General features: G+C 40.1%; 1 protein-coding gene across 1 annotated transcript in view; it reads right to left on the bottom strand.

The window, feature by feature from the left end:
• Positions 1-16,494, bottom strand: part of uvrag (UV radiation resistance associated gene) — a 176,493-nt gene that overhangs the window by 157,385 nt on the left and 2,614 nt on the right. Inside the window, exons 2-6 of the mRNA XM_037688147.1 lie at positions 12,090-12,207; positions 11,263-11,297; positions 8,456-8,617; positions 4,369-4,443; positions 4,162-4,247 (exon numbers count right to left, since the gene is read on the bottom strand). Of these exons, the coding sequence (XP_037544075.1) occupies positions 4,162-4,247; positions 4,369-4,443; positions 8,456-8,617; positions 11,263-11,297; positions 12,090-12,207 (476 nt within the window). The remainder of the gene's footprint in view (positions 1-4,161; positions 4,248-4,368; positions 4,444-8,455; positions 8,618-11,262; positions 11,298-12,089; positions 12,208-16,494) is intronic.

Genomic DNA, 16,494 nt, shown 5'->3' with positions numbered 1-16,494 from the left:
TCAAAGGAGGGGCTTCACATGGCCAAGATCTCAAAGGAGGGGCTTCAGGACCGCTCTGTGAAGGTCCTGGAGTGGCCAAGCCAGAGTCCAGACTTGAATCAGATTGAACATCTCTGGAGATGTCAGAAAATGGAAGCACAGATGTCTCCAACCAACCTGATGGAGCTTGAGAAGTTCTGCAAAGAAGAATGGGACAAACCGTCTAAAGACAGGTGTGCTCAGCTTGAAGCATCATCTTCAAACAGACCGGAGGCTGCAACTGCTGCTTAAGGTGGATCAACAAAGTATGAAGCAAAGGCTGTGAATAATTACGTTAATATGATTTCTTGTTTTTTTATTTTTAATAAAATCAGCAACAATCTCAAAACATATATATTTTTTCACATTGTCATAATGGGGTATTTATTGTGTGTAGAATTTTTAAGAAAGAGATTAATACAATTTGGAATAAGGCTGTAACATATGCAAAATGTGGAAAATGTGAAGTGCTGTGGATACTTTCTGGATGCACTTTAGTTACTATTAGAATACTATGACCCAACCGAAACCCTAAATAAACTTATTTTCTTTCAGATTTATATCTAATCCTGAATCCAATTCAATAAATGGTTCAATGAAAGTGGTAATGTAAAAGTTTAAAGTTCTGTATGAATTGTTTGATAAGCAAAAAGCTTCACTTTGGAGAATAAAGCGCACCACAGATCCATTGTACTGTATATCTTTGAGGGTGGGGTCCAGTTCGAACCCAGCTGCAGTGTACAATATCTAATCAATATCTGCAGTACATAACAAAAAGGTCTGCATATATCGGTACGAACTGTGACAGGGGTGAGGAGCTGCAGGCCGAGCGGCGCAAGAGAAGAGGGGGCTCAGTACGAGTGTGTTCACTTCCTCAGAGTCCCACAGGGCATGGGGAGGGTGAAGAGGATGTGAGGGAAAGCTGCAATAATAGAAAACGTAAGAGCAGAGGTCATTAAACTTCAACTGCACTATTTCTTCCACAAGCTGCCTATGGAGGCAGCGCTCTCCTCCCAAATAAACATAAACCATGACCATTTCAGGAATGGGGGGAGCGCTATTAAAGGCTCTGCAGGCTTTGGCATTATTCCTTCTCCTTGATTCTGCAAAGTCCCATGACGCATATCTCGTCCCCAAAGAGGGGAAAATGTTTGTGGAAGTTTTAACGGTGTTCCTAATGACAGGATGCAAATTGTATTTTCGAAGTTTCTAAATAAAACCTTCCACATATGCATTTAGGACAAAACTGGGAGTGATTATGTTGGTGTGTGATCAGGACTCATTTAACAGAGGGTTTCCCTTGGGGGGAGTCCTGGGGATCCTGAAAGTAGTGTTTACATTCTGCCACGTTTAAATATAGATACAGAACAACAACCCTGTGTTTGTCAACAGTATCGCCTTTCGTCGACCCGTCTGAGTCGCCTTCTTGTTGCGTGGTAGGTCGGTCTTTTGTCTTCAGTTAACGTTTGTTTCTTACTCATCAGGGTAGCACTGTTCACATACTTTGTGTTAGGAACATGTGCAGACAGCTCATGGAGAGCTCTCATTCAGTCAGAGGTTCAAGTGTTCCTGAAAACATTTTTACATTACCTTTCATATGGCGCCATCTGCTGGATGACGAGTGTAAGTCAAACATGAATGAGAATCTAAAGGCTTAAATAAAAATAATTCTAAAAGTTGCTTAAACCAGCAGTCGATGTATGTATAAACCATCAGTCGGTAATTTTAGATGAAAATCACAGTGACGCTGCAACAGTTTAAATATACTTTTCAGACGTTTTTCAACAAAGACTTTTTATCGGAGACCTACAACCTGCAGCCCTGGAGCAACATGAGGCTCTCTGGTCCCTCTCCAGCGGTTTTTTTGTGGCTTTGAGAAAAATAATATGAAAATGGATATTTATATTCAAACCCCAACAGAGGTGGCAAGTTTAAGCAGTTTTCCTTCAAAATTTTCTGCAATACTTGAAAAAAAAAACTTTTGAAACGCAACAATACTAAAAAAAAAGACTCATCACTGCTCTAGGCCAGGGGTGACGATCTACTGGTCGAGCACGAAGGTAATACCAGTAGATCGCACGGCAAAATAGACGTCAGACTTTTTAAAAATTTCTTTTAATATTTTGTTTTTAATAGACGTCAGCCGATCAATCCATCCTCACTACGCAAATAATCACTTGATTGACATACGGGTTAGCCAATCAGAGAGCGGATCTTTTCTGACGCGTTCAACCGCGCTAAAAACCAACGAGTTGACTCGTAATAGCCCCCAGTTTATTTCTTCTAATCTAAACTCAAGAAAATGTGCAAAATGAGTTGGAGACCTGGACCAAGTAAGAAGCAACTAAATTACCATTTGCATACAGAATGGGGGGAGGACTTTTTTATTCATGATGTCATATTCGAAGTGCGTTGCCTCATCTGCAAGTGCACCGGAGCGGCATTTTCAGATTATGTTCATAAATACTACGGCACTGACGTCCTTCTGGAAAGTGAGCCGAGAAAGAAAACGGTGAAGGAACTAAAGAGTTTGATTGGTCTCATTTCACGTTCCCTGCTGCACTTTTGACATCATAATCAAAGATTATTGAAAAAATAATAAAATAAAGTGATAAAAGTATTTTACATTTAACACATCTTCTTGGGGGCCAGATAAGATGTCAACAAGGGCCACATTTGGCCCCCGGGCCTTAAGTTTGACACAAGTAGTCTAGAGTCTAGGTTGTTTGTAGGAACTTGATTAAACCAACGTCCAGCCGTTTGGTGACACGCAGGACGTAAAATGCTGAAGGAATCCAAAATGCAGTTTATCACACATGACACACGCTTACTACATGACAAGCCATCACGATAAGGAAATCTGCAGAAATATGTCAAATCGTTCTGAAAACTTTAAGAATCAGAGATTTCAAAATTTACTGTCCGTTTTTATAGTTTTTAATCATAGAGCTGTTGCTTTTCAGCGAGAAGGTTGCCGGTTCAAATCCCGGCCAGGGGGCCTTTCCGAGTAGAGTTTGCATGTTCTCTCTGTGCATGCGTGGGTTTTCTCCAGGTACTCCAGTTTCCTCCCACAGACCAAAAACATGCATGTTAGACTGATTCTCTAAATTGTGTCTAGGTGAGAGTGAGAGAGTGAATGGTTGTTTGTCTCCAGGTGTCCCTGTGATGGACTGGAGACATGTCCAGGGTGTCCCCTGCCTCTCGCACAGTGACTGCTGGACATGGACACCAGTGACCCCCGCGACTCGAAAAGGAAGAAGTGAGTAGAAAGAGAGAAAGGAAGGAAGGAAGGAGGGACGGAATACCAACATTTAGATTTATCCACAGAATAAAAGAAATGCTGCAGACCTGCATAGTTCAGTCTTCAAAACAAAATAAAAACGTCCATCCTCCTTTTATAAGAGTTTGGTATTTACGTTTGTCTTGAAGAATGCAGATAATCACCACGAGTTTATTACAGAGCTTTAAGTTCAGAATTTAAACCACATTCTTCTATGTTGCAGCATGTTGAGAACACACAATGAATTGCACTCTTTATTTTGACCTTTAAACACATTTTGCAACAAAGTTTATTTAGTGAAAGAAGAGGCAGAAATGGACATTTTGGCTGTAAAGGTTGCAGAGCTCTGAACAATACGACAACAATGAAACCATGCAACTACTGAGATGTATACAAGACTTCCAGCTAACGTCCAGCCCTTGGTCCTGAACAGGCTATTAAAAAACTACTAAAGCATTTTATTTACCAGGTTTACTTTAAACATCTCCATCTTACAATCAGGTTGACTGTCTCATCCCTGGGGGTTTTTCTGCTTAATATTTATCTTCTAAAATACTGATAAATATTAACAAGCTGTGGTTTTCCAGTCTCCCTTAATAGTTCTGATATGATGATGCCTGCATGCACACACTGTAGAATCATTACCAGTGAGAAGACGAGGGCAAAATATTCCTCCGTATTTAGTCTAAACTGGAAGAAGTGTTCACAGATTCATCTTTGACTGTTTTACCTCAGGACTTAAACAATCAGTTTGCTTTAATCAGAAAAAACAATCATTTCCTGTGATACGTTGCATGTAACAGAATGTTTGTGTTAGAGTGAACTTCATTAAAGACAGCGCTGTAAAATGGCACGACTCTTACCTGAGCAAGGAGAAGACACTGTAGGAGTTCTTGACTGAACTCTGGTCAACCTGAAGCTGAGTATAACCCTTCCGCTCCGACTGATCCTGAAACAGCCACACGTTGTTTCAAACAGCAGCCAGGGCGGGTTTGGATAAAACTAATGCCGTCAGGACTGAGTGTGTTATTATTGTGCAAAAAGCTTGAAACGTCAGGCAAAGGTTTTACCTTGAGATCAAAATCAGCTGCATAGTAGCCATCATTCAGTCCAAATATGATCTCATTTGGACTTCTGGATCGAATCTGTGACAAAGAGACGAGGGGAGAAGACTGAACGTACAGCTAAAGAACAAAGTCGAGGCAACATCTGGATGTGCAGGAGACAGAGTTATCTGTTCGTGAGGTTTCACTGCCGTCTCATTGAATGTTTCGGTAGTTAAAACACAGAACACAAAGTTCAACGGACTTGCAGCATTCAGATTTTTTTAACATCAAAACTTGAGTTGACTGTTTATGCTCAATTTAGACAAACCAGTGAATCAAAGTTCACTCTATGCTTAAAGAAAATCTAGTTAAAAAAAAAGAAACATTCACTGAAGCGCTGCTCATTTAAAATGTTTGGTGGAATGTACAGAGTTAAAACAATCTGTTTTCACATTTACACGTCTTAATGCATTTTGAAAGTGACACTACTGCACCGAGTGTTGGTTTTTACACTTTACTAAATCCACTTCAGCATCTTCAAAAAATAAAACTTGCTGCTGTGTAAAATAAGAAAGGAGCACAGGGATAGATTTATGACTCTGTTGGGCACACATGGGCATCTTATGGTCCGCGGGCCACATCTGGCCCGTTAGCCGTCTCCATCTGGCTCACAGCAGGTCAAAGAAAAAACCCATTAAATGTAAATCATGGCAAAAACACCCAAGAGCTCCATCTCAGACTATACAGGCCTCAGTCCACAGATTAAATGTTAAAGGTCATGACAGGAGAATTAGAAAAAGAGGCAACAAGTATGGCTTGTTTGGAAGGGCTGCAGCAGAAAGCCTATCCTCTCTAAAAACAAGATGGCAGCACGACTTGGGTCTGTAAGGGTCCATCTGAATGAACCAAGACTTCTGAACTCATGTCCGTCACACAGGTGAGACCAAAGTACAGATGTTTACCCATGATGCACAGCGCCATGTTTGGTGAAAACCATCCATCCATCCATCCATCCATTATCTTTACCCACTTCTTCCATTTTGGGTCACGGGGGTCACTGGTGCCCATGTCCAGCAATCACTGTGTGAGGGGCGGGGGACACCCTGGACAGGTCTCCAGTCCATCACAGGGACACATAGAGACAAACGAGACAAACAACCATTCTCTCTCACTCACCTAGGGACAATTTAGAGTTACCAATCAGCCTAACATGCATGTTTTTGGTCTGTGGGAGGAAACTGGAGTACATGGAGAAAACCCATGCATGCACGGAGAGAACATGCAAACTCCACCCAGGAAGGCCCCTGGACCGGGATTTGAACCAGCAACCTTCTCGCTGAGAGGCAGCAGCTCTACCAGTTGTGCCACCGTGCTGCCCTACGTGAAATCCCACATTTGAAAGTGGGTGGACTTTCTTTATCTTATGAGTGTACTTCTCAGAAATCTGGTACCTTCTAATGCGCAGCCTCAATTTTACAAGTGTTTTCAAATTGAACTATACCGTGTTGAAATGACAGGACCAGCACCTCTTCTGACCAACTGGGTCAGTCTATGGTCTCTCTAGAGCCAATAGTCAGTCTGCATATTTTCATCTTCAAAACATCAACCGTCTCCATTCATTTCTTACTCCCAACAGCACAACCATCCTCATCAATGGTCTAGTCACATCTCGGTTAGATTACTGGAACTCCCTCCTCTCAGATCTTCCTCTTAAAATCATCCATAAACTTCAACTTGTTCAAATCAGCTGCTCGGATCATCACCAGAACTACGTCGAAGGAACACATCACCCCTGTCCTTAAACATCTTCACTGGTTACTCATAAAATATGGCATCAACGTCAAGGTTCTCCTCCTCACTGTCAAAGCTCTTCATAACTTGACACCTCTGTACCTCACTGATCTTCTTTGTTATTACACACCTGCCCGAAGTCGTCGCTCCTCCTTATTCATCTGTCTTGTTACACCTCCTGCCCACAGGACAACCAGGGGCTCCGGAGCCTTCTCCTGCAAAGCCCCTCGCCTCTGGAACGCTCTTTCACACCACATCTATAATTCTGATTCACTGCCCTCATTTACATCTAACCCTAAAACTCGCTTTTTCAAACTTGCTTATTCTTTTTAATGTCACCAAGTATTCTACTATTAATTGTGTTTTGACTTTATTGATACCTGCCTTTTATTGTTTTTATCTTGTATTTCTTGTTCGGACATCTTGAGTGATTTGAAAGGCCCCTTCAAATAAAATGTATTATTATTATCATCATTATCGTTATCATTATTGTGATCATTATTATTATCATTATCGTTATTGTTATTATCATTGTCATTATCATTATTATTATTATTATCATTATCATTATCGTTATTATCATTATTATTATCATTATCGTTATTATCATTATCATTATCGTTATCATTATTGTTATCATTATTATTATTATCATTATCGTTATCATTATTATTATCATCATTATCGTTATCATTATTATTATCATCATTATCGTTATTGTTATTATCATTATCGTTCTTATTATTATTATTATCATCATTGTTATTATTAATATCATTAGTATCATTATTATTATCATCATTATTATCATTATCGTTATTATTATCATAATCATTATCGTTATTATTATTATCATTATCATCATCATTATTATTATCATTATGATCATTATCATTATTATTATCATTATTATTATTATAATTATTATCATTATTATTATTATTATTGTAATTATCATTATTATTATTATAATTATTATCATTATCATTATTATTATCATTATTATTATTATCATTATTATTATTATCATTATTATTATTATCATTATTATTATCGTCATCATTATCAGTATTATCATCATCATTATAATTATGATTATTATCATTATCATTATTATTATCATCATTATCATTATTATTATCATTATCATTATTATTATTATCATTATTATCATTATGATTATTATCATTATTATTATCATTATTATAATTATTATCATCATCATTATTATCATCATTATCATTATTATCATCATTATCATTATTATTATCATTATCATTATTATCATTATTATTATTATTATTATATCCACGGAGCATCAGGGGGTCTGAACACCTATTCTTTTACATACAGACGTGTGCTTCGTTGTGCGTCTTGTATTCATAACTAACTGTATTTTACGCGTGCTGGCAGTGACTGGATATAAAACACGGTTCCTCCAGTTGTCATCTTCCACTTGAACCCTCTGATAATAGCATGTTGAAGTATTCACGAGTTACAGCCTTGTAATGTTTGGATGTTTCGAGACACTTTGAGAAACACATGAACATACCCACAGAAAAAAAATGTCCACAGAGTCAGTTTTCAGATGTGACCAGACATTAAGACATGATTCTAGAGCCTCGTTACATTTTCCTCCATCAATTCATATGCAGCGACATCAAAATGAAGAAATACAAATAAATCCAGGCCAAATAAAAAAGTCTGACTTTAGTGTGTTCCATCTTCTATAGCTAGATACAGATTATAGTTACAATCATTGTGACTGCTGAGTTATACTTTCAGGGTGTTCCCTTTATAGAGCTTTCAGTGTTTTCCAAAGAGAACAAGAATTCAATTCAATTTGAGTTTGCTTTTCCCCAAGAGATTTAGTTATTTTGGGGGTACCGTTTAATGGATTAAAGATAGTTCTCCGTATACATTCAATTCATCACTGAGCTTTATATTAAAATAAAGCTTTTAATGTCTTAGAAAGCAAACCATCATGTCCTTGTTTCATAATACCAACAGACACGTGCAGAAACTAGCACTCATCAGTGTGCCACCAGTAAACAGTCTGGAAGCTGTGCAGCTACACTTGCACAGTTAAACCGATGATATTCTCGACACGTCTGTAACGTGTGCAGAGAGAATGCTACACTTCACAGTTGCAGTGTTTGTGTGAAAACATTGAACGTTTGGTCCTCTACCCGTGACCTCGTCAAGGTACCTTCCTTTGTATTCATTGCCCTATCCTGTGCATGTTTTAGTGCACGTACAACAGGTTTAAGCAGTCTTGAGATCATGCTGCTGAAACGCTCGTGTTTGAACGGCTGCTGACCTGCTGTCCCGTGTATCTGAGCCCGTCCAAGTTGACCTTCCATTCAATCAGGAACTGGTACCGTTCCTTCTGTCCGCCCCAGATCCTCACCACGAAACAAGACACTGAAGTGTCCAGAAGGTCTGGGAGAACGCCAAAATCCAGGCTCCGCCACGTTGGGTTCTGCACAAAGAACAAACGCGTGAGGACGGGCACGAACCGAGGCAGAGCAGGAACGAATGAACCATCGTTAAATGGGAGCGGGTCAGATTAGATTGAAAACAGCTGGTTGGTTTTGTTTCAGGATAATCTAGAGTTCAAAAGTCAAACGACCAGTTAAAATTGATATTTTAAATTAATGAAGTGCCTTGCAACAGTATTTATGCCTCTTAATGTTTTATATTTTGTAATTTTACAAGCACAAAAATGGAAAAGTGAAAGGGAAATGATACCGTCCATGGCTTTCAAAAGGTTTTACAAATAATCTGGAAAGTGTGGCGTGCATTTGTATTCTGCGCCCGAGTCAATACTTTGTAAAACCTCCTTTGGCTGCACTTCCCATTGCAAGTCTTTTGAGGTTCTTTTCTCCCAGTCATTACCAGCTAACACTCCCCTCACCCTGCCAGTCAGTTGCTTGTCGTGGCTTCGCAGGTTTGCAGGTGCTGAACTTTCCATTTTCAGCTGATGGACTGAACGGAGCTGTGACATGTTCAAAGCTCGGGATGATGTTCTATGACCTACACCTGCTTTAAACTTCTCAACATCTTCATCCATCACCGGTCTAGTGTATTCCTTGTTCTTCATGATGCCGTTACGTCAAAAACATTCAATAGCACACCTCTGAAGCCCTCGTGGAACAGATGTATTTATACCGAGATACTTATATGGCAGTATAAATACAGCTAATATATACTTTAATGCTTAGTGGACTCATGACTAATTAGGCGACTTCTAAAAACAACTGATTGCTACAGATTTTATTTAGACAAGTGAGAGAAAGAGGCTTGAATACAAATTCACACCACACTATTCAGGATTTTAGCTGTATAATATAAAATGACTTACTTTTATCAAAACTGTACAAACACACGTGCATATGAGAAATACATTAATAAAAGTGTAAGCCTAAAAGTTGAGTTAGCTCTATTAAGATCATAATGTGATCATTGCACAACTCAAAGTAATGCAATCGGTTTTTTCTACGTTGGACCCAAACGTTGATCTGGCCTTGTCCCTGAACTTCCAGAATCCCAGCATGACTGCTGAGTCAACATTGTAGCACTGGGATCTATCGTATCACACACAGGACTTCCTCCCATCAGACAGAACTATTCCCAGCACTCTGGTCCATTTTCAAGGACAGGAGAAAAAAGGACTGTCCAAAGGAGAGGCAGAAAATCCTGCAGATTGGTGGGAAGGAGAAGAAAATAACTCCGGTGTCAATGGCAGATAAAAATGGGCATAGCAGAGTGGAAACAGGAAGACTAACAGGAAACTGTTTCCTAAATGAACAATGACAGGAGAGAGGCTGAGCGCTATGAAACAAATGTCCACAAGGATGCTAAAATCAAGAGGTTGGGCAGAAACATGAATGACTGTTACTCCTTCAGTTCCAGAGTTCAAGAAGGAGGGAATAATGAAGTGCTGAGAGCAGCTGAGGTCAGCTCATGACAACAAGCCCACCAGTGATGGCAGGCTGTCCTGGGCTGCTCCAGTAAATGAATGGGAGATCAGTCAGAGATGATGTGCTGATCTTACTACTAGGCCTGTCGCGATAAACAATGAATCAATTAATCGCATGCTAAATGAAAATTATCGACCTCGCTCTCATTTATCAGCTTTATCGTTTCTTCATGTCTCTACTGAAGACACTGGACGACGAAAGACTCAACTCTGGTGCTCTTCACTGACCCCCTCCCGTTCTCTTTTCTCTTTAAAATCTGTTTTAATCGTCCAAAATCACATTTTTGGATCGTTAAAAGCAGCTAAGCTGAGAAGCTAAGCTACGAGCTAAGCTAACAAGCCGACCTCGGGGGGAAAAAACCTCCGTCTTGTCGAAGCTCCAAAATTCACGGTTCAAACTCGTGCCTTTGTGTAAAAAGTTGTTTTTCTCTGCAAAAAGAAGCTGAGAACTTGTTTACTGATTTTTATTAAAAACTGTGTGAAAAATGCTAAAGAGCTCAAACCACACCGAGCGTCAGCCACTTTGAGAACCAAAGAGAGACAGCCCATGTCACGTCCAGGGGCCTCCCTCCCATTTTTCTTAAAGAGACACGCTGCTCGCTCCCTCACTATCCATCCTTCGGTTTAAACAGTCTTATACTGCCAGCCGGTGGTCACAAAAGTACTACACACAACACAAGTTAAACATTTCTTCTTAAATTTGACAATAATTACTAATTATTGTCAAACTTCAAACAATGTTATCGTTTATCGCAATAATTTTCAGACAATTAATCGCCCAGCAAAATTTGTTATCGTGACAGGCCTACTTACTACTTGTAGGCCACAAAGGAAAGTTGTGCAACAAAAGCATATATAGTGTGAATCAGAATGAATTCTCATCAAGGCCAGCCAAAACTTCTGCTCAGGAAAATACATTTGAACAAACATTACTGTAACTAAAACTAATCTTCAATCGTAGCTGAGTGTACAATGTTCAAACAGGAAGCACATGTCTTTATTTAAAAACAGAAAACTTGTTAGCCTGTTCATGACGTCCAACACAAGATGACTAAAATAAAACGGCGCATCATCAAACTGTAGGAAACTACATCTTACACCTGACAGGCAAAATGGCAAACTCTGGTTTGTTCAACGATACTCACCAGTGAGTCCCGAATGACTTCACTCTTGTAAAAATCTAGAAGAAGAAAAAGATCAAAATGGATAAAACAAGGTGAAGAACATGAAGTCAACGGGAAAAAATGCCAAACGAAAAAGATGTTCTTGTCTGAAATAATTTATTGTCTTATCGATGATGTGGTTTTTAGTTCTAAATGTACAGATGAAAGCAGATGTTTACATACGCTGTATAAAAAGACAGAACCCTTTTTTCTCACTCACATCCTGTTTTAGGTCAGTTAGAGTTGCCCAAACTATTTCCATTTGATAAACACGTGAAAAGTTAGAGACATTTTTGTGCTACTTTCTTCAAGGTCACAAGTTTACATACACTAAGATCATTACGTCTAATTAATGTAGAAAAGCTCAGCTGATGATGTCATGGCTTTGGATAGGCTAGTTGACAACGTTCAAGTTATTGAGGCGCACATCGAGGACTCTGCTTTTCTGTTTCAAATCATAGGAAAACCCAGAGAAAGCAGTAGGAGTAGCATCAGGAAGACTTTTGTCGACATTCACAACTCTTGGGGACAATTTCCAGAAGACTGAAGGCGTCACGTTCAAACAATTATACGCAAATACCAAGACTGTAAGAACGTCCTGTCATCGTGCTGCTCAGGAAGGAGACAGATTCTGTGCTCTTGACATGAGTGTGTTTTAATGAGAAACGTATCACCAACAAAACAAAAGCTAAAGACCTCGTGAAGACGCTGCTGAAGCTGATCAGAATGTGTCCAAGTACCAAAACACTCAAAGTTATCAGAAAGCGTCTCGATGAAACGGAGACTGAGCGAACCGTGTCAACACTGACCTCTAGAAATGCGGTCTCCTACACAGAGGTGGAGGGTGAAGTAAGTGTCTAACAGAGGAGAACCATTCCTGTTCACGATGTTCCTGGCAGCGATGCTCCGAAGATGACGCAACCGTCTCTGTTGGTCAGTGGAAAACAGAAGATACACAACAAAGACGCATTAAAAACAAATCAACATAAGAAATCCTGTTTTCTGTTAGGACGCTTACTGGCAGGAACAGCAGTTTTGAAACTATCCCACCATCACCTGGTCCCAGAATAAATGAAACCAGCGACACGTCGCATTGTTGATTAAAAACTTAAATAGCAATTATTTGTATTCATAGAACAACCAGTTGCTGCTTGTTGGAAGAACAGCGTGTGACCTCATGGTAGAAGTCAACAGCCAGCGAACAAGGCCAACAGTCAGTCACGTGAGAAAACGTGCACCGATTTAGGACAGAAGTTACAATTGACTGGGTTTTTATGAAACTACAAGGAAATACTTTTAAATATTCATATCATCGTGATTACCTTAGCCATTCAAGCAGAATGTAATTTACATGTATTTTAGTAAAATGTTACATGTCGAGGTTAAATAAATATCCCAAAGCCAACACATATTTGGGGGGGTGGAAGCAGAAGGTTGAAATTGACCAACTTTGTTCTTCAGGCACCAACATCATTAGCGTGCACAGCTTTCGTCCTGACCAGCCGGCTCAGCCGACCTCCTGCAGCCACGCAGGGACACAAGTCATGGGATTCCCTTCAAGATTACTCTTCTGAGAAACAACTAATCTAATTGTTCCACGGGCACTGTTGGCCCCCCCTGACCTATTTTTACAAATGTCCATGTACATTCAATTGTAGGACAATAAATGCCTTGCATTCTTCAAGGAATGCATTTCATCCACTCACACCAGAGTCTGAAAAATATCTCAGGATTAAAGATGATGGAGTTGTAGCCATTTTGGTCAAACGTTGAAAATAACATGGTGCACAATGCAGTGATCGTGTGATCCGTTAGCGCTTGGAGTATATGTTGCGAATCAGAAGCTTCACCAAATTTCAGCTCAGTTTCAGGCTAAAGATGATTAGCTGGGGTGGCCATCTTGAATCAGGCTGCCTGCTAACGTTAATCAGTTGCAGATGTCCAGCTAACAATGCTTTTGAGACTTTTGTGAAAACATGTCCACTTCTTTTTCAGATGTTTTGCAAATAGTATGGCATTCTGCCAATGGCTGAACATGAAATCAGTTTTAACACTTCATCCCAATGTCAGGCATTTTAATCCTCAATCATGTGAGCAAGTTCATGGAGGAAAAGTTAGCAACATTTAACAAAAGAACGCAACCTTCACCATGTTTTTCTCCACTGTCTGACATTAAATCAGACAAAAGCTTTACTGGTTAAGTTTGTTAGGTAGCCCATACTTATTTATATTCTTTCAAATTATGAATATTCAAGAGAATTTCTTAAATTTTTCATTTCTTTTTGTGAAGTCACATGTTTAGAAACCATAAGACGTCTTCACACACTTTAGGAAAGCCCAATAATAATGCCATAGCTTTGGACACGTTAGATAGGTTAGCTGACAACATTTGGTTTAAGGGTTTAAGGGCACGTAACTACAACTCACCACATCGCATGCAGCGTTAGGCCGAGGTCACTTGCCTTGGTAGGGCGCTCATTTCTTTTTTTTTCGTGGGCGGGGGGAGGGTGTCAACGGGGTAGGAGGAGGATGGGGAGACACATCTGTGTTGCATGCTAGCTTAGTGCTACATTAGTGCCAGCAATTGTTGATCGGGGTGGGGGGTTGGGTGGTTAGGATGCATGAGAGAAACCGAGTGTGCTCTATTCACACGAGGAGAGCTGTTGGTCAGGCTACTTCTTGTTGTGCCGTGCTCTTCAGCTGAGGCTGAAAGAAGTTTTAGTGCTTCAAGAAGGCTTAAGACATGGCTGCACTCCTCCATGAAACAACAACGTTTAAACAATGTAGCTGTCTGCTACGTACACCGTGATAGACTTGATCAGGTGGACATGAAGGAGATTTGCCAGTCTTTTGTGTCTGTAAATGACAGAAGGCAGCACATTTTTGGAAGCTTTGTCTAATCTGAGCAGTAAGAACTTCGTTTTGTCTTTGCCCTATGATTTGAAAAGTCCAGCTGACGGTGTTATAGAGAATACCTTGAAGGAGATGGCTGTTATTCCAAGTGGATTGTGAAGTGGTGGCACCAAGGTAGGAAGGAACCTGTAAATTATTTGTTTTAATAATTATATGCAGGTTGACAAAACTGACTAAAGTGTTTTTTTGTTTTGTTTTTTGGTGCCACTATCGCTTGGCACAGTGTAATTTTGTGTTGTGAAGGCTGCACGATGCCAGATCATTCACTGTTGGTGGTTTTCAAATTTGCATCCGTTAATTGGGTAAAATTGATTTTCTTATTTTTAAACATGCAGTTCAGTGTCACCATTGCTTTGCACAGTGGCATGTTGTGTTACAAATAAAACTAAATCTAAAATAAAAGTCAAGTGCCCCCCTAAAGCCATTGTGATAAATTGTGTCACATTAATTTCATTATCTTAGCCAAAGGAGTGAGTTTAAAATCAGGATGATGCATAAATGGACTAGTTGAATGAGGCGTCTCTAAAGCAGGTATTGAACCAGGTGTTTACTTATGTAGGCAAACATAGATGTTCAGCAACCCGTTAAAATACACCAGAATACAGGGAACAGCATCTACTTTATTCAAAGTTTTCTGGTGGAGGATATCTAGAGCCCCCACAAGATCCACTTTAGATCTTTGTCTCTGTAACAGAACTGTTACATGAGACAAATTCCAGCCTTCTCTTGGTTGTTGTTAGCACAGTGAAAACATTATTGAAGGCTTAACATACCTTCAAGGGATTACCTGCTGTGGGTCATGCCAGAGTCAAACTGAAATCATCTTGTGATAATACGGACCAGAGTTGTAGCCTTACAGTCAATCCTTGTATAGGACATGATGCACAATGTTAGTTGAAGTGAAAGTGAAGTTGAAGTGTTGAGGATGACTCTCAGATACTACCACACCAAATATTAGCTCAATATCTGTAAAACTGGCCGAATCATAGCCAGTTTTGCATTAGCTAAGGCTGCTTAACCAATTTAAATGAGGTTAACTCTAATGATTACATGAATGTCTATAATTGATTAACTTTTACTTTTTGAGAGTTTCGTTAAAATATGTCCTCTGGTCCAGGAGATATCAGAAGACACATCCCAGGAGCAATTTGATAAGTTGGCCTGCTTGAAGGCCGAGCGGGGAAGTCGTATTCAGATAAGCCACAGTTGTTTTTTCGTGCAGGGAGACAGTTATTTCTCGTCAGCCTTGAGTTCTGCTGGTACTTTCCGCTGGTCCGTGCTTATAGCTTCCTCCAAGGTCGATCCCAACGTGCTGGCGAGTTCCAAAGCCGCAAATGGCCTACGGTTCTCAGAAATCGCTTCCATCTTACGGTCGAGCTTGTAAATCAGCCGAGTCTGAGAGCTCCAAGCGCAAACTGATCCGTCACATAAGGTTGGCAGCTTTGCCACGGCCGAAGCTGCTGCCGCCATCTTCCTTAATAGCTGATAGCATAGGTATCCAACGGTGCCAAAAAGCAGAAACCCTGCCATCATAAATCTAATGATCTTCGGCGTCCTCCTGAGACAGCACAGAAAGGCACAACACGTCCATGACGTACCCTGCCGTGTGCGTCTCAGTGGGGCACGAGGGTTCTCCAGGACCCTGTCGCTTGGTTGAAAAAAAAAAAAAATCACTGCGTTGAAAGTCCAGCTGACCAAATCCATGACAGTAATTTACGATTCGGACGATGTGTAGATAGACGCTCCGATACACAGGACAGACGGCAAAAAAGCAGGAGGAAGGCAGGAGAGGGAAGGAAAAGCTTTTGTCTTGCTCGAGAGCACGTGAGGAAAAACTGCATTCTGCTGACGTACGCAGAACATAAAACATAAAACGAGCAAGCACACGTAAGCAAAAACAGTATCGCCTTCACCAGCGTGCAATAAATAAGCAAAGTCTGGTTTTTGTGTAAAACTTGAGAAAACCCGCTCTTTAAAGTAAAAGAACGGCATGGCCAAGAATGCAGACTTTCATAAATGAATCATTTAACAATGAAAATAAAAGTAAAACAACGTTATTTTATACAATGACAATATATTGTTTTAATCCAAAGCTGAACTTACTTTAAAATAAACCATTCTAATGTTCGTTTCATTTGCTTAACCAGTGAAAACAGTGATAACTTCACAGCCAAGAAGAGCTGAACGGTCAACTTCAGAGTGCGAGCAGGAGAGCCTGTGGTCGGACAGAGGATGGACGGAGGCTGGGCTGACTCTCTGGAGGTGTCAGAGCTCCAGAGAGGAGGAGGCCGACTTCAGCAG

The sequence above is a fragment of the Nematolebias whitei genome, chromosome 14 (genome assembly GCF_014905685.2).
Source record: "Nematolebias whitei isolate Nwh7 chromosome 14, NemWhi1, whole genome shotgun sequence".
Taxonomy (NCBI): Eukaryota; Metazoa; Chordata; class Actinopteri; order Cyprinodontiformes; family Rivulidae; genus Nematolebias; species Nematolebias whitei.
Note: the sequence above shows the minus strand (reverse complement) of the source record. Positions and strands in the feature narration are given on the sequence as shown.